Below are 27,128 nucleotides of genomic sequence, written 5' to 3'. Positions count from 1 at the left end.
TAGTCTTTCAGACTCGACTGTTATCAAAATGATTAGATTAAGGTTAATCAAATCTTTGGCTTTTCTAGCTTGAGCTGTGACTTATCAAATTAATGTTACTAATCAGTTTAGATTAGATTAAAAAAGCACAATGGAAAGAAAGGGGAATTTGTATCTCTTTCTTTTTGGTTACAATTTAAGAAAATTAAAATTTAAGAAAATCGGGTTTGAAGTCGGGTCTAAATGAAATTAAGTTTTAAAACTGAAACGGGTTAATGAATAAAAATAAAAGAAATTGAAATTTCATGATAATCTGAGTCGATTGCTCAGTAATTGTTTGGGAGGTTAAGCCTCTACCCTTCACATCCTCGGACTTTGATTAAGAAACCTCCTTAACACGCTACTGGGAATTCGTCGAGGATTATCGTGGTTTGATTCATTAGAATCCTGGCTTTCCGGGTTATCCTCTAGCGGTATATTTGGGTTCCATGGTGGGTACGGTAATCGTCGTCGTACTTGCGAAGATGGGATATATTCGGGATTAGGATCATGTGGATCATAAGTTAGAAAAACAAATGGTGGGGATAATCCATAATCAATTGAAGATTCAGAACTTGGGTCGATCTGATTTGGCGGTTGAGATGTTGTCGTAACGAGTGTTTGTTGTGATGAACTGGGATCACTTTGATTTGAAACTGAAGTTTCAGTGGGAACTGAACTTCCTCGTTCTGCTTCATTTGAACTATCTTGTTCAATTTCTGTTTGATCGGAATCATTTTCATCGATCTCGATTTGGGTCGAATTTTGGCTTGATGAATTATCTTGAGATAAAATTAATGTATCTGAATCGGAAGTTTCTTCCTCGGACTTTGAGTTAGTTTCGGATTCATTTTCATCAGCTTGAACTTCATCTTGATTCCAAACTACTTCAATAGTATTATTTGGATCGTCAAGCGGTTGATCTTTAACACTTTTAGGAGAATCAGGAAATTGGGAAATTTCTGGTAGTTCATCACACGGGGTTACACATAATTCAGGGTTGAATTCGGGTACAGGTCGATTTCCATGGGAGTAGTAGCTCCAATCGGTGGGCCATTCTGCTATTCCTGACTTGACTTTTTCGTCGTAGATTTGATAGAGTCGGGAAATTTGGGCATTACCACAAGTGTAATCACAATTGGCATGATGAATTCCATCTCCTAAGATTTCACATCTTTCTTCAATTGCTCTCCAGGTGGACATGTATAATTTCATTGCCATTATGGCTTCGATTCCTGGGGAATGAGGTCCATCGGGAATGGTGAATCTCGATAATAAGAGAAACGAGACGAGCGAAAGAGAAGCGGCGGATTGATTAAATGGAGAGAAGAATTGGGTAACTTCTCTAAGCTTTGGCTTTAAAATTTCGATTTCAGAATCACGAAGATTTAGTGATCTGAATAAATTGATTAAACCAGCACCAATAATTTCAGTGGCACAGGCGAGATACACGAGAACTTGATCTCGGATGCTGATGAGACTTTTTGCACTTTTAATATCATGGAACTTGAGTCCGTGATAATGAGAATCGAGTTTATCAATTCCTGGGTAATGGACGAATGTTTCGTACACGATGTTACAATTTCCATCTACAATGATGATCCAAATTGGACGAGGGGTTAATTGTAAATCACGACCATTAAAATTTTTGATTCGACAATACTTTGCATGGATTGCGAATGAAGTCTCAGGGTGCGGATGTTGTTTCATGTTGGCTCGAATTACATGTTCGATTCGAGGCTTTAAAGCAGGTAAATTGATTTTAGTTAATTGTAAAAATCGGTTAGTTGAATATTCAACTTTTGCTTTTCGGGCTTCAGCGCGTTCTTGGTTGATGGGTGAATCCGTGGGACTTGAAGGTCTAAAATCTCTCATTGATGGAAACCAGTTCATTACTGACATGACGATGACCTTTTTTCTTTCATCAGGGACTCTTGAGAGTGGATCAATTCTGATGAATGGATGTTTTATTTCACCTACTTCGGGAGCAAAAGAGACACGGGCAGAGTAACTACTAACTCGAGGTTTACCTTCAGCAATTTTAAGCCATTCTTCACAGTCATCAATTAGATACTGTGGTACTCTTGACCATCTAACTGTTCGGGGTCGGTTACCGTAAGGAGGATCTCTGATCTTTCCTACAGTTGGTGGAAAGCCTAAGCTTTGAATGAACTCTTCAGATTCGGTGAGAGGTTCAGTTGGGTCAATATGTCGTTTATAATTGTTATAAAAACCTAAGTTTAAATTGGTGTGGCTTCGAATAGCTGAGGGGGCTAACATTGGATCTTTAGGATCTTCTTCTCTCATATTGAGTAAACAAGCATAAAGCTGAAATTTCTCATTCCAATTTCTGGGATGAGTGGAGTAAGAGATCGGGGGTTTAGGAACGCATTTAAGATGGTTCGGAAGAAAATTCATTAGTCTTTTAGGACCATTGTCCAATTCTTTTCGAGCTTCTCCGGGAATGAATGGAGGTTCAAAATCTAAATCTATGTCGCATCGAAGGAAACCTAATCGACATCTTTCTTCATGTACTAACAACTGATTTGGTCTACATGGTTGAGTACAATGAGTTCGTCGACAAATGAATTTGCTTTCATTATATTTCGAAAAGATTACAGAATTTTCTACGGGTCTGTATGTCGGGTAATCATCTAAAGATGAAAATTGGAAAACGCAATGGGGCAAGATACAAATGAATTTGTTGGGCTGATTAAGCGGGATCAAGTTAAGTGTCTTAACTAATTGTTTTAAAAACAAGATGCACTGGAAACAATACCATTTGTGACATGACTCACAAAACTGGGGCTCTATGGAGATCTGTTCGCATAAGTAACATCTAATTTGATCGATGATTGTATCTAGCGACTCATTAATTGTCTGGGCTCTGGTTATACCAAAAGGTATTTTGGGTAAAGGTATCGAAAAGATTGATTTTTCATGGTAAAGGTTTAGGAATAATTTTTCCCTAATTAACTTTTCGTACTTAATTTTGTTTTCTTTTAAAGCCTTAGCTTTATCGTCGATCACTGATTTAATCTCTAAAAATTTTTCTTTTGAAACGTAATCGGGAAGTGGGGCTGTTGGTAATATCTCGGGATATTCATTTTTTTCAAATGAATAATCTGAAGGTTTCAGATATCGATTGGGATAAACTTTGTTTATCGGGGCTGAAGGCAATTTCTCATAGTTAGAGTTAACTCTTACCTTAGCACTTTCTAATGGATTCGGCTCCATTTTGTTGATTTTGGGTGTATTACCAGATGAATTATAAGATTCAGGGGAAATTGTTCTTTTAAAAGTTGAATTGATTGGATCGGGTTTATGATCGTAGTCTTTAACGGTTACAAATTTTCGGCCAAAATCTCCGGGTCTATGAAACGGAATTTTTCTTAAGAATATAATTGAGTCAGTGGATGTTGATGAGCCTGTTGGTGATGGTGGTGGAACTTGAGTTTTTTGAACAACTGAAAAATTGGAAGTTGAAGGTTGGGTTATGTCGTAGATAACATTTCGACCATCACTTAATTCACACGAAACAAAATTAGAGTTTGTTGCAACTGTGGCTCGATGATTTGGATCCATCACTTTTATATCAATTAAGATGACCAAAAACTTAAGTTTGATGATGACTAATTGAATTAGTTGATTCGCTTTTTTAAGCACAAATAGCGTAAAGTTGCTGATTATTAAGATGATTAATGAAGCTTTAACTAGAGTTGATTCGGTTGTTTGTTTAAAAGAAACTTTGATTTCGATAAAGAAAAGAAGATTTTGATTAGAGACAAAATGGTGTCTTATTTGGTTAATCGGGTTAATTAACGGACAATTGGTGGGAAAAGAATTTCGAATAATCGTTTCCTTGGAGAAAATCGGGAAAAAATCGATTTTCGATTTTCGAATATTTTTAAATTCGTTTTCACTGTTGCCAATGGTTACACAGTAGAATAGAATATAATTGTTCTCATCGAATTGTTTTAATTGTTGTCTTCTTTGTCTTGTTAATCTTTGATTATCATCATTAATTGGATCAATTGTTGATTGTTGAATTATCATCTTATCAGCGCTTAAGCGATTTTTCTTTGGTTTGTTGACTTGTTTATCCATTGGATTATCATCTTGATTGTCAACTGGAGTTGTTTCATGGTTAGAGATTAATTCTGGATCAAGATTGTCAAGCTCGGGATTTTCGGTAAGTGAATTAATTTCATCATTTAAATTTGAATTTGAATTCGTTTTTGTTATGGATGAATCTGTTTGATCAACATTATTTGGATCAATCTCATTAGTGTTTGGGAGCTTAAAACTTTCTATCTGAAGATATTGATCTGAATTGAAAAAATTATCTCTAATTTCTTTCTGTTTCTCAGTTAATTCTGATTTGTGTAATTTCGTATTACTAACATTCGCTGTGAATATTTCTAACTCGTCTATGTCGAGAAGCATTAAACTTCCTTTCTGAATACCGCAGACTAAATAAGGTCCATGATATTTTTCTATCAATTTCTTTGAAATTTCTGAACTGACAGATTCATTTTTAACATAAACGTAATCACCTTCTTTGTAAGGGGAAGTTGGATGTAACTGTTTTGATCGATTGATTTGATACTGTTGTTGAGACTTGAGTCTTGCTCGGGCTAACTTTCTAGCTTCTACAACATTGTATTTAGAAAAATTGTTATTTGTTTCGATATGATTATCGATCGGTTTCTGGGGTTGTCTACCATAAACGAGAAAATATGGAGAAAATCGGGTTATTTTGTGTATCGAAGTATTAATTGCGAAAACAGAGGCTTCTAAGCCATAAGCTAAATGTTTATTATCGTTCGCTAAACAATAAATTCTTAATCTCTCTGAGATTGTTTTGTTGTGTCTTTCGACTATTCCCTGTGATTGTGGATGGTACGGGTTTGAGGTAACATGTTTAATACCATTGTTTTGACAGAATGATCTGAACTGTTCTGAGGTAAAATTCGTTCCGTTATCGGTTTGTAAGATTTTCGGGTATGAGACTGTGTTAAAAATCGGGCGAAGGAAATCAATTACAGTTGAAGCTGTTTGATTAAGGGTTAGTTTCGCATAGACAAATCTTGATAGAACATCTACTAACACAAGAATATACTTTTTCGAATGTTTTACCGTTATTGGTCCTTGGACGTCGAGTTCAAATCGATCAAAAATGTCGTCGGGAATTGGCTTTTCAGCTGGATCAACATAAATTATGTTGGTTGGTTTTGCGATTTGACACAATTTGCAATTGTTGCAAAGTCTTGTTACTTCTTGAAGTAAGTTTTTACACCAGAAACGTCGGGATATTTGACATGCAGTCTTTTCGGGTCCAAAATGACCTCCTATTGGTGAATCATGGTCATGTTTGAAGATTTCACTCAAAATTATTGGATCAATTACCAATTTTAAATTGTACGGGGGTTTATCATTTTTCCGATGAAGTAATTCATCTTGAAGGGCAAATTTTTTGCAAGTTTCAGGATCTTTTTCGATCAATTGGTTTTTGATTTTTATGATTTCGGGATCATTTTGTTGATGAATTTTTATCTTTTCTTTCCAAATGGATGTTGGAGTTTTAAGGTTGTCGTCGTTGACAATGTTTGGTTGAATTAATGTTGATTCACTTTGAAGAGTGTAAGCGATCAATTGAGGATCTTTTAGATCGTAGCAAATGTTGTTGAGTTCACTGTTAATCAGGTTTAAGCCAATATCGAAATAAATATCATCTTCGAAGTCAATGACATAGTCAATTAGATAAATTTTATCTAAATACTCTTCTTCAGGGTCGATAGAGTTACGGTGATTCCATTCACTTTGGTACCGTGAAAAACAATCGGGTGGATGTTGTTTTCCTTTTCGATAAATGACTTTAAAGTCAAATGATGACAACATTGCAGACCATCGGTGTAACCGGGAATTTTTGAAGTTTATTCGGGGCAATTGGCAAAGAGCATGGTGGTCGGTCTCCACCAAGAATTGTTGACCTTCTAAATAATGTCGATATTTAGTAATGCCAATGAAAATCGCGAGACATTCTTTCTCGGAAACGGTATAATTTCGTTGATGTTTAGCCAATTTTTGTGAATAAAAATACATCGGGAGCCAATTTTTTATTTCGTCGATTGGACAATTAGGATCATAACTTTCAGAGTTTTCATCCTCTTGTAGGAGTATTCCTCCTACTGCAGCATCAGATGCGTCAGCACTAATTTTTCTTCTCAATATCGGGTTATAGTGAACCAGCATAGTCGTCGTTATCAAAGCTTCTTTAAGCTTATCTAATGCTTTTCGATCTTCACTTAACATACAGAATCGTCGTTCTTTTGAGGTTAATCGATAAAGAGGTGCAGCAATAGTTGCAAAGTTCGGGATATATCTCGAAAAATAATTGTAGCAGCCAAGTTGTGACTGTAATTCTTTTATACTTCGGGGGTAAGGTAAATTTTTCAATGCAATTACCTTGTCAGGATCAGGTTTGATTCCATTTCCATTAACAATGTGTCCCAATAAAAGTATTTCCTCGTAGCCAAATTTACATTTTTCGAGTTTGACCTTAAGGTTGTATTTACGAAATCTTTCGAGTACCAATTTCGTGTTGATGATCAGTTCATCAAATGTCTTTCCAAAGACAGGAATGTCATCGAAGTAGCCGATACATTCTTTGAATTGCAAGCCTTTCAGTACTTTGTTGATTAGTCGCTGAAAAATGAATGGGGCTGAGCTTAGGCCCATTGGTAAGCGCTTGTATTGGTATTTGCCGTCGGGTGTGACAAATACAGTTTTCTCTCTTTCCTCGGGTGAGAGTTCAATTTGGTGATATCCCTGAGCCAAATCGAAAAGATTAAAATATTTACCTCCTCTTACGAGTTCTAGACAATCGTCTATTCGCGGCATCGGGTGTCGAGGGACTTTAGTTAGTCGATTTAAAAGACGATAGTCGATTACCATGCGATATGATCCATCGGATCTTGGAACCAAAATTGTTGGTGATCCTCCTTCAGCTTCGGAAGGTTCGACAATATCAGCGTCGATCATTTCTTGTACCAATTTTCGCAGAATTTCACGTTTTTCGGGACTGCTTTGGTAAGGTTTTTGATATGGAATTCGGTTATTTTCGATATCAATTGTCACTGGACAAACTGTTGAGGATACAAATCCTAAATCGTTTCTATGTTTTGCGAAACAATCTTGATATAAATCAATTATTTGAAGTAACTCTTCTTGTTGTTCTTCGTTAAGATCAGGGTTGATTCGAGCTGTAGCTCTTTTAAGAAATGGGTTTGATTTTAAATCATTAACTTCCTCCACGGAGGGTAATTCGTGAGCAGCCATAAGGTAATTTTGATTACCAAGTCGCAACTTATACGGGAACTGTTCCGTTTTCGGGTTTTCCTCAATAGCGATTGCAGCTAATGGGTTATCCAATTGTTTTCGATTTATTGTATCGAGAACATACGACTGAGTTTCAAGGTTTTTGATTAATTCAAAAAGATGATTTGTTTCATCTTCAGTGCAAAATCTGAATAAAAATTCGGGCTTTTTTGACTCACTTTCTGATGTCTCTTTTACCTTTACTTGGTAATTATCGCCATCACTTTCAATCGATGCATAATATAAGTGCATGAATGAATTTCCAATTAAACATATTGGACGAAAATCTTTACAGATTTGAATTTTGAAGATTCTCGATTCTTCCATCTCGGGGTGTTTCACTATTGCATAGGCAAAACCGAGTGAAGTTACGGGTGATGATGAGATTCCTTGAAGGGAACGATGAAAATAAGAGATATGAGCTCCAAGCTCTCTTGCGACGTGTTCGTCTAAGGCTGAAATTGTTGAGCCTGTATCGAGAAGAACGGCACCTTCTCGCACAAATTGTCGGTCTGTGCGATAAAGTTTGAATTGAGCAACTGGCATATGAAGAAGATGTAAAGGTCCAAGTGTTGTTATACATTCTTCGGAAACTGCAAAGTTTATGTCGTTTTGACGGAAACCAGAAGTAATTGGTTCTTGAGAACGTTCGGTTTTTGGGTCTATGACCATTGATGATGATGATTGGGTTGTGGCGGTAGTAGTAGCTGCTGTAGCTTGAGGTGTTGGCTTCTTAGCCTCACTTGAGTTTTTCTTTCGTCGGCACTCATTAGTCGGGTGACTATTCCACAATTTACATTCACCACATTGACCTCGGTATCTGGGTCTTTGTTGATAATTGTTATCATTAGATAAAATTTTGTTAAGGGTCGATGCTTTAGCATCATTGGATTTATCATTTTTATCCATTCGTGGGTTTCTTCCACTTTGTTTGTTTCTTCTCACTTGTTCGAGGAATTCGTGATGTTTTCGTACGAGTACGTTAAAATAGCATCTTGGCTTAAATTTGCTCCGAGAGTGTAAATCTCATCGCGGATGTTTCTTGGGATATGACTCAAGATCATCATTAAGAAAACGGATGTCAACTTTACCAAGGATTTGGTAACCAGGGTTGAAATATGATCAATAAAGGTCGAAGGATGATCTTCTAACTTATATCGATAATTCATCAGCTCGTAATCGGCAGCATATTTCATCGATGGACTGTTCAATTTCTCATAGAGAGCGTCGAGATACAAATGATAATCATTTACCTGCACGGGAATTTGATTAGATAAATGAAGTAACTCGTTGGAAAGAGCTTTTTTAAAGCATCGGAGTTTTGTAGCATCGTCGACATTTTCATGGTTGAGACGGGCTTTAGTTTTGTTGACCCATGACAACATGTCTTCTCCTTTCTTGAATTCGGGAACCTCGGGATCTCGTTTCAATGCATTTGCGAATTGGGCAAGACTTTCAACTAAAGTTGAATCATGAGGAACAGTTTCAGATGGAACTGAATCAAATCGGGCTGGAACTGGTGGGGCAATGTCGATGCCTAATTCGTTGAGCACATTTTTAATTTTTCTTAAACTACCTAAAGGTAACGGTAGACTGTTTAACTCGCAGTGAGTTAGATTGATTATTGAATTACTTTCACGACCAATCTTGTTGATAATGGTCCTAATCTCGTCTTCACTGAGATTAGACTTCCGGAATTCGGTAATCCACTCGGGGATTATTTGTTCTTGTAACTCTTCAAGTATTAGAACTTGAATTTCATTGGTGGTTAATATATCACCTTCTAACATTAAGTTAGTTTTTATGACTTCTTGAAGCCTTTTCTTTTGTAATGATCGAATTGACGGGATCTGTACCGACCAGAATTCGAGAGCATTTTTAATTTGAGTTTCGGTTAATTCACTAATTTGATGTTCAGCCATCTCGAGTCTTAAGACTTGTTGTTGTTGAAGACGTGAAGCTTGTCTTGTAGTTGGCATAAGCACTTTTGTGTTGAAGAACTGCTGGAATCCTGCCTGGGTCGCCAAGTGTAAGGTTTTTATCGGGTATTTTGAGGTGAATAACGGAGTGTCAGAGATAGTCCTCGGGATCTAGAGCTCTATTATGATCACTTTGGCTATCACCTTTAATCAATTTGTTGATTTTGAATCAGTAGATTCGATTTGCACACACTAACAAATCTTTCAGATTCTTTTCAGGATTCCAACAATCACTAAACTCAAGTTTAAGACTTTTCCGGACTGAATTATAACTGAAAATTAACTTTATTGAAATTTTTAATGAAACTTAAGTTGACTCTATGAGACCAAATTAAATCTAAATTGTTCTATCTTTTGATAGTTACATTTATACTTGAAATTAACAAAAGAAATTTGTGCGGGAATTAATGTAGTCTTTCAGACTCGACTGTTATCAAAATGATTAGATTAAGGTTAATCAAATCTTTTGGCTTTTTCTAGCTTGAGCTGTGACTTATCAAATTAATGTTACTAATCAGTTTAGATTAGATTAAAAAAGCACAATGGAAAGAAAGGGGAATTTGTATCTCTTTCTTTTTGGTTACAATTTAAGAAAATTAAAATTTAAGAAAATCGGGTTTGAAGTCGGGTCTAAATGAAATTAAGTTTTAAAACTGAAACGGGTTAATGAATAAAAATAAAAGAAATTGAAATTTCATGATAATCTGAGTCGATTGCTCAGTAATTGTTTGGGAGGTTAAGCCTCTACCCTTCAAAAGTTAAGATTGATTTCCCATTGATGTTGTAATACAGAATGAAACAAATAACAATAACGATACTGAGCATGAAGATAATGATGATGATGTTTCGTTATCATCTGATATTTTTTTCCAATATCGAACAAGCAAAAAATGGAAAAAAATTTTAGTCAAAGGAAATTATCCTCATTTCCTTCAGGTTAACCTTCTGAATAGAATGTGAATTGAAATAGAAAAACGGAAGTGAAGAGCCTATGCAATCACCTCAATCAACTCGTCCAATTGAAAGTGTTCATCGTATATAAACTTTAGTACATTAGGTTTACGAAAAAAAAAAAACGATGAGGGTGCAAAAGGAGGAGTAGGAAGTGGAAATAATTTCAGTCTCTTCTCTCATTCTATTAGGCATCTTTATCCATGAATTCCGGGTTACAAATGATTCAGATGTTGAAATGAAATGAATCCTCATTTACCATCAACGTAATTACAGTTAATATCCTTATAACAATTAAGAATAAAGGAAATCAAATCCATTGTAATAATACAAGAGAAAATTATATTTATACAGAATCTCTTACATCTGATTGTTTAATTAAATTGTTTCCAATTAACTTTAGGTGATGGTAAATAATCATTAATTGAAAGAAACATTATCATTATAATTGAAGGAGAAAAGGTTGACTGGAAAAAAAATAAATGTCATCGGGTCGGAATTAAGAAAATGGATTAACTTTAATTTAGTTGTTCTAATTGTTTCGACAAATTAGAGACAATTAAGTCAGAATTAAGGTTTCAAATGATTTCAGTGTTGATTCAGAATACCATGTAATCTTATTCTTTGTCTATTGGGTCGACTCTTAATTGTTCAAGACAATTTTCTGCTAATCGTAAGGATTAACTTTTAAATTTTGTCTCCATTAAACTTGATCTAGTTTGCAATAGTTCAATGGGTATTCAGTTATTGGAACTTTTTTTCATGATAGGCTCAGCGCTAATCGTTGACCGACCGGCATCGAAAACTGGACCAGTTAAATGTTTGTTACCATTAATTAGGTCTCATTATCCACTGATATTAATACAATAGCGAAAGTTTAATTGTCAGGAGTTAATGAGAAACATACTGTATATCTAATATTTGATAGACTTAAATTATCCCATTGGACCATGATGACGGATTCTAATGGACTATCGAACTGTAATATTAAGGCCATTGAAATTTTTTCATCTGTAAATTAATTCACATCAAGTTTATAATATTAACTGGTAAAGTTCAATGATTACGATGAAATCTTTTAGCTTGAAGGCAAATTCTGTAGGGATACAATTTTTATCCATGGTCAAACATATCAATGACCTAGGAATTGAATGCTTGATGACCCATGAGAAATTAATAACAGTAGTGATAATTAGAATCAAAGTAATTAAAAGAATCAAATAGAAATGAAAAAAAAGAAAAAAAATCAGAAATTAACCAATTATCCAGAAACAACAACAAAGGTAAATATCTCCTGAGGCATTTTTATTGTTTCAACGTAAACTACAAATTCGAAAACACTATTTCTCTCTCTCTCTCTCTCTGTTTCTATCACTGTATTTGAATGCTGATCATTACATAAAAGTCTGTACTCACGGTAATACATATCAATTATTCATTTACTTGGGTGCAAAAGTTCATTACATTTACAATCATGTAAATTTATCTTCACCTTTACATTCATCTTTTTTTTTATTATTGTGTTAATTTGGTTTTGTTACCTGAAAAATAATGAAATTAATTATTGTACAAATGATTGTGTGCATCATATCACATATATATACGTTAAGAAAGTGTATTTATTTATTAATCTATTGTGAGAAAAGGATGCTGGGAGTGAGGTGGGTTAAGTGTGTGGAAAGTGAAACAATATCATCTAATTGACTGAATGTGGAAGAAGAAGAAGAGAAAGAGAGAAAGGAAAAAAGTTAATAAGAAAATGAATAGATCTAATTAGGTATTGAATTCTCCATGAAATAAATGGATAGACAGAGTTTGGGTAATACTATTTGTACATTTCGTTCAATCTACTTATAAGCCTTGGAATTGTACTTTAAGGTGATAATACAAAACAGGAATCGAAAAGGTATATCAGTTTATTACCTTTTATTGTAATAATAATCTGCTAATTAACGATAACCATTATGCTAAAAGCCGAAAATTAAGCTTACTAATAATTGCATAACCATGATGATCAGTATATTTGCATGTAAATGACAAGTTCCAAGGAGTGATCTTTGAATACAACTTTTTATTGGAACAAGTTACCAATACAATTTTTGTATGAGAAAAAATAATGAATAAATATTAATAAAGTTGAGCCTATTATTTGAATAGAAATGTTAATATCTAAATAGTTTTCCCAAATATAATCTCGATTCAAACTGAACATTTCAAATGCTGTTATACAGTTCTAACTGTTTTGTTATCGAAAGTTAAATTTATTAATAAGAAGATAATAACATTGCAATATTGGAATGCACTAGCTAGAGTATTATTATAATACACTTTTTCGTTATCGTGTATGAATATAAACCCAAAAGTATTTCATAATCATGAGGATTGCGTAAGATGATCATCAGGTTAAAATTATCGTCACGATTACTAATATTATTCTTGTTTGATGATAATAATTTATCATTGTTTAAGTAATTATTGCCAACTTTTATCATGTTTCAAAAACCCTGAGAATATGAAATATGAGCAAAGGAAAAGAATATCTCTTTTTTGTTCCTCCTAAATGCAAAAGCAGATAAACTGAGTTCCCATGTTATTAGGTGAACAAATTGTAGAATCTTTTCCTTTTTCTACCTCTCATTTTATATATTCTTTCCACCTTGATGAAATATTATTTGCTATTCTTTCCTGAATTCAATTGAACCCATGCTTCAGTGGATACATGGTGTATATCTTCATGATTCACTACTGATCTGGACCATTATGGCCCTGAATTCATGAGAGATAAGAGGAACAATATTCTATTTGTTATCTTTCACTCTTATCGTTTCTTTTTCTCTCTCACTATCTGTTCCCTTCTATGTTCATTCAACATCTAAATTTAGTTGTTCATCACCAATGATAAGATAGATTGACCACTGGTCATCAACATGAACTTGAACACTGAAATTGATTTCAATTTATATTGATTCACATTCTTCCAATGTTTACCTAAACCTTATCGCCTGAATTTTATTTTCAATAATAAAAAAGTTATCATGTATGCAAAAGTATTCGGATTGTTGCAAATATCATTAAATTGATTCACAATCATGATCATCATCATGAAACTGAATTACAATTGAATCGTTACCTTAATTGTATTGTACTGATATCTAAAATGGATGAAAATCTCCTAATCATATCAACAATCAATTGGAATCATGTTTTCACTCAGTTTGTTGATATTTTCTTTTTCCATTCTTTTTACAATGTTGATAAACAGGGTAAAAGAATTTTTCAGTTTTCTCTTTGTTTTTCTTCAGAATTTAGAACTTTTTTATTATCATTCAGTTTTCTTTCTCTCTCTAGCAAATTGAATTGATACTGCAAGAACAAAAAATAATAATAATCGGCAAATTTAATCACAAGTTGAACTTTTATCTTGATAAGTTATCGTATATATATCATCATACAACCTTTTGTCCATCAATGGTCAGTTTATTTTATCCTGAAATTTAACAATAACATAATTCATCAACTGTTACATGAGCCTTGAAAACTTTTCATTCATCAAATTCATCTGGGATCCATTTAGATTCCAATGTAGATAATCAGAGAGATAGAAATTATTAACAGGGGAGTCTATGGATGAAATTCTCAAACATGATAATACTCAGGTAGATAATAAATGAATGTTATTCTGTGTTCAGATCATTTTAACTATTGAGTTTAATTGCTTTCGATAGTTCATCATAAATCACTCAGAAAACAGGTAATATATATAAAGTAAGAGAAAACTTTCCACCATTCATTTACAGAATTTCAATCTCTTCAGTATGAATCTGAATCTTATTCAATGATGATGATAATGAGAGTTTAAAAACACACTTAATTTAGTATTTACATTAGTTAATATGTTGTTTACATACACGTTACCTTGAAACGTTATTTTATCCAGGGAAAGGGAAGGAAAAAGTTGAAATCAGAACTTTTTTTTACCCTGGGATATGTTGAGGGGTTTTACTATTCATGGAAATCAATTCTTATCATGTACTGGATTCTTGAATTCATCGTCATCATGATCATCATCATGTCAATTGTAACTGACAAGACTAACCTAAGCTCAATAATAATGAATACAAATGATTCCAAGGTAACTTTTTCCTGGTTACATAATATGTATTTTGTTGAGCAAAAATCTGGAATTACTTTTGATTAATACAATTTCCATGTAATGGTTACATTGAATTAACATGGGATTTCATCATTATGATTACAAGTAAACAAAACAAGTAATTTTATGCTTTATTTTTGTAATTTCAATAGAATCAGAGTAAACAAGGACGAAAAGGGTTTCGAAGCTTTCATCCATTGTTGAGAGATAATTAATATTGCACCATTAATTATCCAAGTTACATGATAATCATGATATTCTTACTCCATTGACATCATGAACTTTCAGTGTAAATTGTTGAACCACTGTCTAAACCATCATTTACATTGTAACCTCTCATTCATCATGTACAGAACTCTGATTAACATGGTAGAGAGAAGGTAAGAAATGCCAAGATAAATAAATGAACATTCACTCCAGCGAGAGAGAAAAGAGAAAGAGAGAGAGAGAGAAAGAGAGAGAGAGAGAGAGTCAATTACATCTCCTTCATGATGAAATTTTCTGATTCATTTGATGTCAGCATCATAGGTTATCCACCATCATGATTATCTTTCCACCCATAGCCTACGCCTCCTCGTTCAAATTGTTCAAATTCAAATCGAGTTTAGAATGAAACTTTTTCTCTTACCCATTTTTTACCCTGCAAAGTTTTATTCTCGTTTCATAGTCTCGGAGTTTTGTTTAAATTCACAAATAATGATAAAAGTGATTATATTAATAGTAAAAATAATGGTCTTTCACTTTTCGCCCTGGAAAACCTAACAATCTCCCACCTTCAATTTTCCTCATTGAATTACCATGAAAATCTTTGGCTCATGGAAAAAGGTGGAAAAGTAAACCTTGAGACACGAAAGGATAGGGAATAGGAATTTTCTCTCAGCAAATTGCCATGTAACGAATCATGATAATACATGAGATATTTAGGTAAAAAGCATTTTCTAAGATTTCCTCTTGTCTTCACCAAGAAAAGAAAAACAATATTCTATTCTTTTTTTTTATTTTTTTTTCTATTCCATCGCCTGATCAACCCAACCATTACTCGGATAGAAATAGATGTGAACTTTATCAAGAGCTTGACTGAACTTTTCTAACCAAACCCGTTGATTATCATGGTAAATTTTTCAAACCACAATTCTCTCATGGTATAAGTATTGATGTTGGAAATTGAAGACTTGGTAGAAAACAATTTCAACTTATTGAATGTTGAGTGAAAATCAAACGATTACAGGGAATTATTTTTGTGCGTGAACTTTTCATTCACTCCCTTGTTGATTTACACTTTCAATTTCATTTTCCACCCTATTTCTATAGCAATTGAGTCATAATTCTGAAAAATTTTAAAGAGAAACGAAAACTTCTTGCAATTTATATTACTATTCACAGACATGGCGATACTATCATTAATCTCACCTTAGAATCATTTGATATCCCTGTTTATCTTCATCCATTACCGATCACGAGTACACGAAAACTGAATATATTTTGTTAGAGTTTTCTGGTAAGTTAATTAGATTCAATTCAGTATTCTGACCAGAATTAATATGATAAACTCTCAATGAAAATGATTGAATAGCTTACCAGCTGAGGAAATCCAGTGTTTAATTAATAGATTTCTTTATCTGGAGAAAAATATTCAGCTAATATTTAATAGAATCGCTGCCACTCCCAAAATCGTTTATCATCTTAACTATTTTTTAGGAGAGTGAATAAGAGAGAGAGAGAGAGATGATGATGATGATGGAGGGTAAGGAATCTGAATAAACAATAATTCATACATAAACTGAGACGTGGTGGGAAAAGTTGATCAGATTATTTCCATTCTCTCCTCCAATTCGCAAAATTCAACCATGATGAACTTTTTCTGCTTCCAAACTGAATATCAATCAGTTTGATGGTTTATTATTTCCATTATTAAACTATCAACTCAAGAATGATAATTAATAACCCATAGAGTTAACTGATTAACAATTATTTATCTACTCACATCATTAAACGTTAATCACTAATCATCACTTGCTAATTATCACATGAAGAAAAAAAAATTAGCTCATCCATTTAGCTAACAATTTAGTCTAAACAAATGATAACAATTAAGCTCAGATTAATTACAATTGAACCTTAATTGTTTGGTTAATTGTTGACTGGATACAAAAAGATTAATCTACCAAAGAAAAAGATTAAAGCTAACTAACTTTCGTTCACAGTGTTTAATGAGCCTTAAATTCAATTGTAATGTAATTTGAAACTGAACTAACCAATTAGCATGCTCTCTCTCTCTATCTTTTAACAATTAGCAAGATTGGAAACTAATCAACTGATTGTTGTTAGGAGATATTGCAAAATGATCAATAAATCATACACATTACGATGTATCCGTATGCATTACGATCAGTTGATGGATAGTAAAGCCCATGGAAAGCAATTAGAACTTTTTCCCCAATTGAACTTTCTTTATAAAATCAGAGATGAACATGAGGAAGATCATCAATTAGACTTATGAATAGGAGCATGGAAAAGATATCATTTCGATTAACAATAGAAGTGGAAGTTGAGGATAAATGTTAGTTCATTAGAACTTTTCGTGAGGTGACAAAATGTCCATGGGAAGTGAACAGAGAATTCTATCGGAATCGAATATATTTTTTTTTCTTCGTTCTATTCGTTTTGTTTTCTTTCTTACTCTTATTTCCTAAATTCGATTCTTTTTCTTTTTCTTTTTCCTTTTTTCTCCTTCTCTTATTTTCTTTCTTGTTTCTGCTTTGTCATCCTCATCTTCTCCCAGAATCTCTTGTAATAATAGCCCAGAATTCTGGATGTAACTAACTTTCTTCATTGTTTTTTCTGCTATTACACCTTTTGTTTGTTTTCTTTTCTCTCTCTCTCTAAGTTTTACCTTTATCATTGTTCCTTATCAACTTATCATGCACCCTAACCCTCTCCCACATAGAGAATACTCATAATAATTTGAGAAATTATCTCACTAGACAAATGAAAGACTTCATAAGATATGACCCAAAGACACTGATCAGAATTTTCCACGAAAAGTTATAATAATCATCACCAGCAATTATTAATACATAATTTATGATGATAATCAATGAAATTGAACATCAACGACAGAAATATGAAGAAAACATCAAAACAAAAAGTCAACATTTTATGTTTTCCTGATTCTGGTTACATGAAAAAGGATAAAGATACAAAAATCTGAAAGTTCTGATGCAATGGAGAAACGATAAAAAGGGGAAAAATAAAGTCTCATGGGAATGAGAGAATTGAATAGAAAGATACTTTCTCTCTCCTTCCATGTAACCTTATCATTACTCCCCTGAACCTTTTTTTGGATGATAAACACAGAATCACCCAATCACAATAAATGATTATTTGTGCTGAGTGAGAGAGAGAGAGAGAGAGAGAGAGAGAGAGAGAGAGAGAGAGAGAGAAAGTGATCAGTATATAATGATGATGATGATCGAGATGATGATAAATATGATGAAACAATTTTGTCAATAATAATAATACATTACGATGATGCTTAGCAACCTTAAATAATAACTTTTTCATTATCATCACTCGAATCGTCCTCATCATCATCATCATCATCATAACCATGATAATTGAAAATATATCAACAGAAAAAAAAGTTTATTCCTATTCGGTTGATTGTTTTTTTTTCATTTACGATAACATTGATCATCAACGGTGAAAAGTGAATCAATTGATTCACACAGTTAAAAGTTTCATCTTCTTCTGGTTGAAAGTGATAAAATTTCATCATCTTATAGGTGGCGATTTAACTGTAATAATATCATCATGAGATAATTATTGCTATTGATGAGAATGAGAATGATTGAATTATCAGATGGAAAGCAAAAAATTAGGTCAATTGGGTTCGGTACTTTTTTTTCCTTCGAACCTCGAATTAAATAAACATCAACATGTGATGAGGTTTTGTCAAAGTATTTACATGTAGATTGAATATTGGAAGATAATCAATCTCTTTATGAAGATTCAATGGAGAGAAAAAATTTCCAAATTAGATTAACTTGATGAAGGTAAAAGGTTGATAATAAATGAGGATTAGTGATTAAGATGGATTGACTTTCGATCACTCTCACTCTCTCATTTTATTTGCTCCATCAAATGAATTGAGGTTCAGCTTTTTCATTTGTTTTTTTCTGTCAAAGTTTAAAAAAAAAGTTTCATGAACTTTTTTTACTTCAAATTAACTTTCTGCCGATTGATAAAATAGTGAAACATGATCATCATCATGAAATAATGATGATAACATTGGCATAGGCAGTAAGGTGTGGCAAGGGATTGGATGAGATAATATTGGAAGGTTAATAATTTCAATATCGGTAAATATTAGGCAAGTGATTGATATTCATTGAGCCTCGATGCATGATAATTCAATGCTCTTGTATTCATGAGTATTATTGATGGACGAAAGTGAAACTTTCGACAAGGTCCAGTGGAAGATGGACATTTCCCTCTGTGTAAAATAAGATGATGATGATTCCAAACAACAAAGAAACATTTTTGCAGAAAAATCCATTTCCTTTTTCAATAACATAAAATAGGAAGAAGAAAAGTAAAAAAAAAAAGGTTCGAACTATAAAAAAAAGTTCACTTTTTCTCGATCATCTTTCAAGTTCCTTTCATTATTATCTCCATGTTTTCATGGTACATGAATGTTTCATTGATGGTATTGGAATTTTTTTTCTTTCTAATCTTTTATTGTTGTTGTTTATTGTCATTTTGTAAACTGTCATTGACTTATTATCATTGAATTATCGTTATGAATTATTATTATCATGGAAACTTTTTCTATTCTCTCTCTCTCTCTTTTCTTCCTTTCATGATAATCTTCATGATCATTGTTAAAATGGGGAGTGGGAATTCGTTCCAACTGATTGATTCAATTCTCATCCAATATACTCAAGCATTTACATTCTAACGATAATAGACTTTCACCTTCTACTTGAGATATTCATTCTTGACATGAATTTCCTGAACATTCCTGTCAACAAAATATTCCGAGAAAGATATAAAACTCTTGATTTATCTTCCAATAAACATGGAAAACTTATTATAAATTAGTTGGAAATTTTTTCCTCTCTCGAACTGCTCGAATATGATTTAAGTACCAATAAGCATAACACCATCTCACCAATCATTTCAATGTGACGAAAACAATTTGAAAAAGTTTGTTCCAATCAGAATCAGATCATGATCATCATTTCAACAGAACTTTTTTCCCCTCTGATTGATGATTTTACGAAATTTTTATTACTATCGTGATCCTAATGGTTAATAGAATTGGTCTATTATTATGACGAACAGAAATTCATCTTTGAGAATTGAAAATTTTGGTAAAATACATGTGAGTATTTCTATTTATAGCAAAGTAGTATTAAGTTAAGGTAACCAATGATTTCACAATTTCTACCAATATCATTATCACTATCATAGAATCAGAAGTCGAAAATTCATCCAGAATTTGTTCTGTGCTCTTTTTCATAAAAATTTACTTAGAATGGACCTTTAAATGAACCCAATCATCCAGTGTCAAAGTCTTAAGTTTCTAGAACTTTTAGTTTTCGAGAAAATTGAGAAGAAAAAAAGTTCTGTAAAAATGACTGAATAGCCATGAGTTTTTTGATAAATCAGAATTTCAAAGACAAATAGACCAAGATAAAGATTGTGATAACTATGATGCTCTCTTGATATCATTATAATCATGAGAGTATTCACAGGGAGGGAAAACTCTCCTATTCTATTGTGATGATAATTTTTAAGGAATTTTCTTTTTTGCACTTTTATCCAGCAAATTCACATTCAATTTGGTAAATTAAAGTTTATTCAGTCAATTTGTTGAAAGTTTGACCTCTACATTTATCATCATTCTCATCATTCCCACAAACCATAAAATAATAATAATGGAAAATACTGAAAGTTCAATTTTAAGTGTCGATCTCGAGTTCTAAGACCAGAAATGAATTCATTCAGCTCAAGTATTCATCATAAAATATAACAACAATGATATTGTTCATCGGTAATAAATAATCTTGCCTCGAGGCAAACATTCATAACTTTTTTCCATAAAGATAAAATTTTTCCTAAAAATTATTCAAGTTGATCCAGTTTCAGTTTCAACGATTACATGATAACATCATGAGAAGGAAGAAAAAAAAATATTGTTACAATTCAATTGATAACTACAAGAGTACTTATCGATTCTTGGTTAACCAAATATTAATCTACTCGACAAAATGTTACCATTGAAACCAAAGCTCATTATTATCCAGAGTATTCAGATAAGTTATCGATTGAATTAGCATTGGGAGGCTTTTTTTTCACCATAAAAAAAGGATGAATTTCAAATTGAGTTCTAATTGAAATTCAATCATGAACTTGACATGATGTTATAAATTAATAATAACAAAATACCAACATACCACTCGATGGTTAATTCATCAATGTTTCAGAGTTTTAAACCTTAATGAACTTTTTCCTCCTCATCACCTTCATAATATTTAACATATAACATCATGTTCTGATCATCATTTAGTAGGTTTTTTTTATCCTCACGATGAACAGAATAAAAGTTCATGGGAAACTATAAAATCAGAAATAATGAAGTTTTTGAAACATTTAACTAGACAGGAAGGATAATCATCCCCTTGGTGGGCACATTATCATACCTTTCATTGTTAGCTGAATAGTTGATAGTTTCATGAGACATGATATTATTAACTTTAGCATTATTATTATATTGAATTCATCAGTTTTCCATGATGATGATTATCTTCATCGTCATCATTATCTTTTCCATTGTTACCTCATTGTCCTTTATACATAAATATTGTAACTCTCAGCAGAAAAAAAAAATAATACTAATCAGTCACATGATATTATTAATAATAATCAATATTGATGAGAGACGATACATAATTATTGGTCTCAGATTCTGTATCTTTTATCATGATTATGATCTTCATGATCAATTATTATCAATTCGAGGTTAGATATCACCTTATAAATGACCTTATATTAATAGTATTTCGTTTTAATTGTGATAAACAATAGTGATCATTATTTTTCTTCTTGTTTTTCTTTTGGCATTCTAATAGTTGGAAGGATATTGAAATTGTCCAATGAAGCGAAAAGTTCATCTTCAGGTTTACCTATTAAAGGGTCAACTCTTGCTTCCAAGTTAAGGTCAACCCTTGAATCGTTTGAATCACGACATTCATCAGCTGATTTGGGAAAAGGTTCCAAGGCCAAGTCAATATCGGGAAAGATTAACGTTAACCAGGATACTCGGGGTTGGTATGAAGAGTTGATGAGCTTTATCAGTTCACAGGATAACTTTGAGCCTTCCACTATGACACTGGACAGTTTACAGAAATTACGATCAGTTATTTGTAAAGGTGAACGGGAAAGTTTAAGTGTAACCAAAGAATTGGAATCTGATTTGGCCAATAAAAAGATTTGCTTTGTCTGTTTAAAGGTAAGATTTGGATTGGTCAAGTGGCCGGCAAAGTGTAAAATCTGTTCACAGGTAATGTGCGATAAATGTTCAACCCTTTTACATTTACCCTCGAATCAAAAAATGTACGAAGTAACTGTTGATCAGATTGAGTTAACTTCTAATCCAAAAGAAATTGTCTCAAAGCAAAACACGATCAGAACTATGACAATACAAGAATCAACGGAGGAATCAATTGGATCGGGAGGAAAATCAAACATCAATCAGGGTCGAGAATCCATATCACCAAATTCATCAGAATCTCAGTCAACCTCCTTTGGATCAACTTCACCTTTACCTCCACCATCACCACGACATTTACCTGGAACAAGTAAACTACCTAATCTATTAAAATCACTTTCAACGGCAACCTCATCATCGGGAGCAATTAGAACCGCAATCTCACCTGAACCAGGTAATACAATTAAGATTTGCCTTGATTGTTACCTTTTTATGGGTAAATTACGTAAAATGAAATCAATACCTTGAAAAATCAACTCAAACCAAAGACAATTAACTGGATCAATTAATTGCAGACACAATATATCATCAATATACTCAATTAAATTATTATTATATAAAAGTTTAACTCGATGCACTTGGAAACAATTAAATTACCCATCAGATGCAATTTTAATCAACTAAACGGCAAAATTACTAATAATAACAATTAACCCATTAAAAATTAACGATCAAATTAATCAATCGTATTCGTAAACTGTATCCAGACACAATGAACATTAATTTAATTTTCATAGTCACTTTCACAATTAACTTTTGCCCTTTGAACAAAAAAAAATTGTAATCATCAACAACAATTAAGCCAAATTGATTACATTGAAAACAAGTTTGAATAAGTTTTGTTTTATGAATTAATTTTAATTGTCAACAATTTAATTCACTTTCCAGTTTCTCTCTGTGTATTTACCTTGAAATAATTACAAATAATCATAAAAATAAACAATCTCAATACTTTAATCACATGGGATTTCATTAACTAAACTCATTCTCATGAGAATGGCAAATTTTGCATCTCTCTCTCTCTCTCTCTCTCTCTCTCTCTCTCTCTCCTTGCTCACTTTTCATCAATTTTGATTATATTTTCTTCATCATCTTCTCGTTAAAGGATTTTCTCAATACCCTTTAGGTTAAATGACAAGAGGAGAGAGGAAAAAAATAATAACTTTTGATGGTTTAAAGGTATTAAGATGATCACAATGGATTGATATGTTCATTGGTGATGACTGGACAAGATTCTGGTGGTCATCTTGTGTCATTCTCATCATGATCATATTTTTTCATCATCTATGATTATTGTTTGAAGGTAAAATAGTTGATATTAGATTGATTAAAATACTATAATAACAATAAATTCATAAGCTAGAAAGTTATCATTGTATTATCATCAAACTGGTGATCTGTTGGTCAGTTAGAAGTTGATATGAGAACATGTTAGTATCATCTCTGCTATAATATACATCTCACATTGTCAAATGGTCAGTTTACCATCTTTTCTGTTGTCAAAAAAGATTGAGAAATGGTCAATTGTTAATATGCACTAAAATTCCTACTGGGGGTAAAGATGAAGATGAAAAGATTCAAGTTTATAAAGAACTTTTCATCATCATCATCTTCATCTTCTTCTTTCAAAAAGGTACACATAATGAAGATGGACAAAGTGAGTGGACACTTAAGGAATTACTCACTCACTCTCTCCCTCTCACTTATTAATTCATCATTTTCACCATTACAACTCTTTCTCATGATAATCCCCCTGATCTCAGGTGTAATGCAAAGTTTATGTTCATTATGAGTGATGAGATGAGTTTATTGAGTTTTATCACCGATGATTAGTTGGTGGTCAGTTTCACTAATTCATGTTCTTATTAATAATAATAAATGTTTATCAATCGATAAGAACTCAATCAGAACTTTTTTTTTAATCTCATTTTCTTCTAATAGGTTTGTACTTGTTAACAAATTTTGAGTGATTGATATTGATTGTTAACGGGACAATCAATTTCTCATTAAATCTTACTGATAAAAAGTAAAGAATTTTTTTTTCTTCACCCTGACCCAGAATTTGACCATAAACTGACCACCAATTTATCATCAAGTTTACAAAATAAAAGACAGATGATCATCTCAATCGAATAAGATAATTTTAATCTCCTTGAAATTGAATATTTTTCAATCAACTTCCATGTAACATTCAATATCAATCGAAAGTATCGTTTTCTTATTACTCGAATTTGTTTTTTCTCAACCACTTGGAGAAAACTTTTCATTTGATTCCAATTTCATGAGTTTCGATTTCAAATTCATACTATTGACTCATTTTCGAAGTAAAAATTTATACTGAATTCTACCATGAATCTGTCACTGTTGGTACAATTCCTACAGATTCTCATGAACTACAAAACTGTATAATTTTCATCTAACTTTCAGGAAAATTCAGTTCATTTTTGGAAATTCAATCAACATTATCTCCCCTGTTGCTTTTTATTTGTAGCATAAATTTGACGCTATTGAACAACAAAAAGAAACAGTGACTTGCCAAGATTATGAATAACTAAAAATATGATGACCATGATGAATGGATAATTTCATGATCATCTTCATGAATTATCATGAGCATAATTATTACAATTTGGGTTATAACATTTAAATGAAAAACAGTTTAATCTTTTCATGCGGATTTAAAGTCTGAATTTTATTGATAAGATTATTTTTTAACGTTAATGCTCATAAATTACCTTAGAAAAAGTGAAATTCAACCTGTACAATAAATTGAGAATATAAATAAAAGAGAGAGAAATTCTGAAAAGTTCAGAAACAAAAGGAAATCGTAAACTTTAATGAATTTCAATCATGAACCGGAATTCAAATTCCACAGGCTAAGAATTGATGAGAGAGAGAGAAAAACTCATCAGAACAAACAAATTTCTCCAACTGATTAATCTATTAAGTCCTTAGACTCATCAGGATTTTGTTTTCTGCTGAATATCATCAAAATATCTCAATAATTAACACCAGCACCATGAAGATGCTGAGTAATTGATAATAACTGAATAATAAGAAAAATTTGAGACAAAAGAAAACAATATAATATGTTCAAAGTGAACATACATATTCATACATATTCATTATTTCCCAAATTAAGAACCATTGAGATTTCATTCAGAGACCATTAAGAATACGTATTCATGGTATTTTTCAAATTGAATCACCATGAATTCAGATTGATCATATTGTTTGAAATCTTGAAACGCAAATTAAATTAAATTGCTTTAACATCCAAATAATGTAAGATGATGATGGTAAATAAAAATAGATTCACTTTTCTCACAATTCAATTGAATTGCTCACATAATGAATCTAATAAAGATCATGATGAACATGATGAGACATGAAGACATGGTTAAAGTTCATTGAATGATGATTATGATGATGATGAATGTAAATTTATCGGTAAATTACATTTGGTGTAATATTATATGATAATAATATAAGAGAATAATTTAAATTTAGAAAAGTTTTCCCAACGATTTATTAGTTTGATTTTTATATTCATTAGAATTGATTTATGGGAATAACTGATTATTGGATAACTTTTCGTCCCTGGTTGATTAAGATTGTGATTAAATTGAAATTGATTAACATTTTCTTTGGTAAATGTTGAGCATATATATATTTCTTACCTTTAATAAAGTCTACAGACTGTTCCAGGCCATAAGTGTCCTTGTCACAATCGTCCAATATGTATGCACCCAATGTTATTCCTGGAAGAAAATCTTCCTGATTGTTAATCCAATCAAGTGTATATAACATACATTCAACAACTTGAATACCCCCTTGAGGCATAATCTCACCACAGATTAGCCTATCCTCCCGTTGGTGTATCATCATCAGTCCACCTAAAATAATGTCACCATTAACCTCGGCCACTCTTTTCACTGGCCATGAGAAAACTTTACCGGAAAGGGAAATGTGACTAAAACGGGTTCGATTAACGGGTTGATCACCAGCCGATGATGATTCATCCGAGCTCATCATCAGGGTTGATGATGTTGATGTTGATAAAAATGGTAAATTATTATTATTATTATTAATCACTGGAGAGGATAATTTATAGCCATGATCCATGTGGAGATGATGATGTTGTTGTTGTTGTTGATCTTTTGGTGTAATTGTTGTTTTCGTTGTTGATGTTAATGGCAATTTATTGGAGACACTTGAAATTAACTTGGAATTGCTGATTATTGGATTAAATTGATTATTATTATTTCGTAATGAATGATGATGATGATGATGGATTAGATTAACATGTTTATCATTTTTAGATTTCAAACTATTGCTGTTGTTATTGGGATTAGTATATCCGATTAGGTAATTGTATGAAATGGATGATGATGATAATGGAGATGAGGATGAGGATGAGGATGAAGATGAAGGTGAAGGTGAATGGGATGTTGAAGTGAAAGATGATGTTGATACACTGAACGATGCTGGGGATGAGGAGGAAGATGAGTATTTCGTTGATGAAGACGATGAAGACGATGATAAAGAAGATAGTGATTGATCACTGAGAAAACGATGAACACAATTTAAATGATTCCCTGAACAATTAAATACTAGATGATGTAAAACTGTAAACACCAAATAATATTGAGTTGGTAACATTGTGACAATTTGATTTACTTTTTTTTATTGGCACTTTTTCAGCAAAACCGAAACTATTAATAGATCCTAAATTTTCATGCCAACTCAACATTCAATCATGAATTTAAATTGATTAATTTTCCTTATGAACAATTGGAACTTTTAGAAAATCAAACAATTACTATTATGTATCAATATAAACAAAGAATTAATCTTTTACTGTTTGATTACTTGAACACAGAGAAAGAGAGAGAGAGAGAGAAAGGAGAAGGAGAAAAGAATTGGAACTTTTTGCTGAAACTTTCGATGCTCGAAAGATACACGATATACGATTCATATGATATTCTTATGAGCGAAAAAGAGATGAACCTCGAAGTGGGAGTTAGTGAGATATCGAGGGAGAGGTAAAAAAGATCATGAGCATGGTCAGAAGTTCCAAAGTTCGTTATGA

The 27,128-nt window shown here is 32.3% G+C and overlaps 2 protein-coding genes across 2 annotated transcripts in view; one reads left to right on the top strand and one right to left on the bottom strand.

The window, feature by feature from the left end:
- LOC128387522 (origin recognition complex subunit 1-like) overlaps positions 1-23,219 on the top strand; it is a 45,267-nt gene extending 22,048 nt beyond the window's left edge. Inside the window, exon 3 of the mRNA XM_053346728.1 lies at positions 21,618-23,219. Within this exon, the coding sequence (XP_053202703.1) occupies positions 21,618-22,504 (887 nt within the window). The 3' untranslated portion in view covers positions 22,505-23,219. The remainder of the gene's footprint in view (positions 1-21,617) is intronic.
- LOC128387521 (metabotropic glutamate receptor 6-like) overlaps positions 1-27,009 on the bottom strand; it is a 101,733-nt gene extending 74,724 nt beyond the window's left edge. The window contains exon 1 of the mRNA XM_053346727.1: positions 25,717-27,009. Within this exon, the coding sequence (XP_053202702.1) occupies positions 25,717-26,698 (982 nt within the window). The 5' untranslated portion in view covers positions 26,699-27,009. The remainder of the gene's footprint in view (positions 1-25,716) is intronic.
- Between the last annotated feature and the right edge of the window lie 119 nt (positions 27,010-27,128).

Source organism: Panonychus citri, unplaced genomic scaffold, assembly GCF_014898815.1.
Source record: "Panonychus citri isolate SS breed McGregor unplaced genomic scaffold, ASM1489881v1 Contig00092, whole genome shotgun sequence".
NCBI classification, from domain to species: Eukaryota; Metazoa; Arthropoda; class Arachnida; order Trombidiformes; family Tetranychidae; genus Panonychus; species Panonychus citri.
Note: the sequence above shows the minus strand (reverse complement) of the source record. Positions and strands in the feature narration are given on the sequence as shown.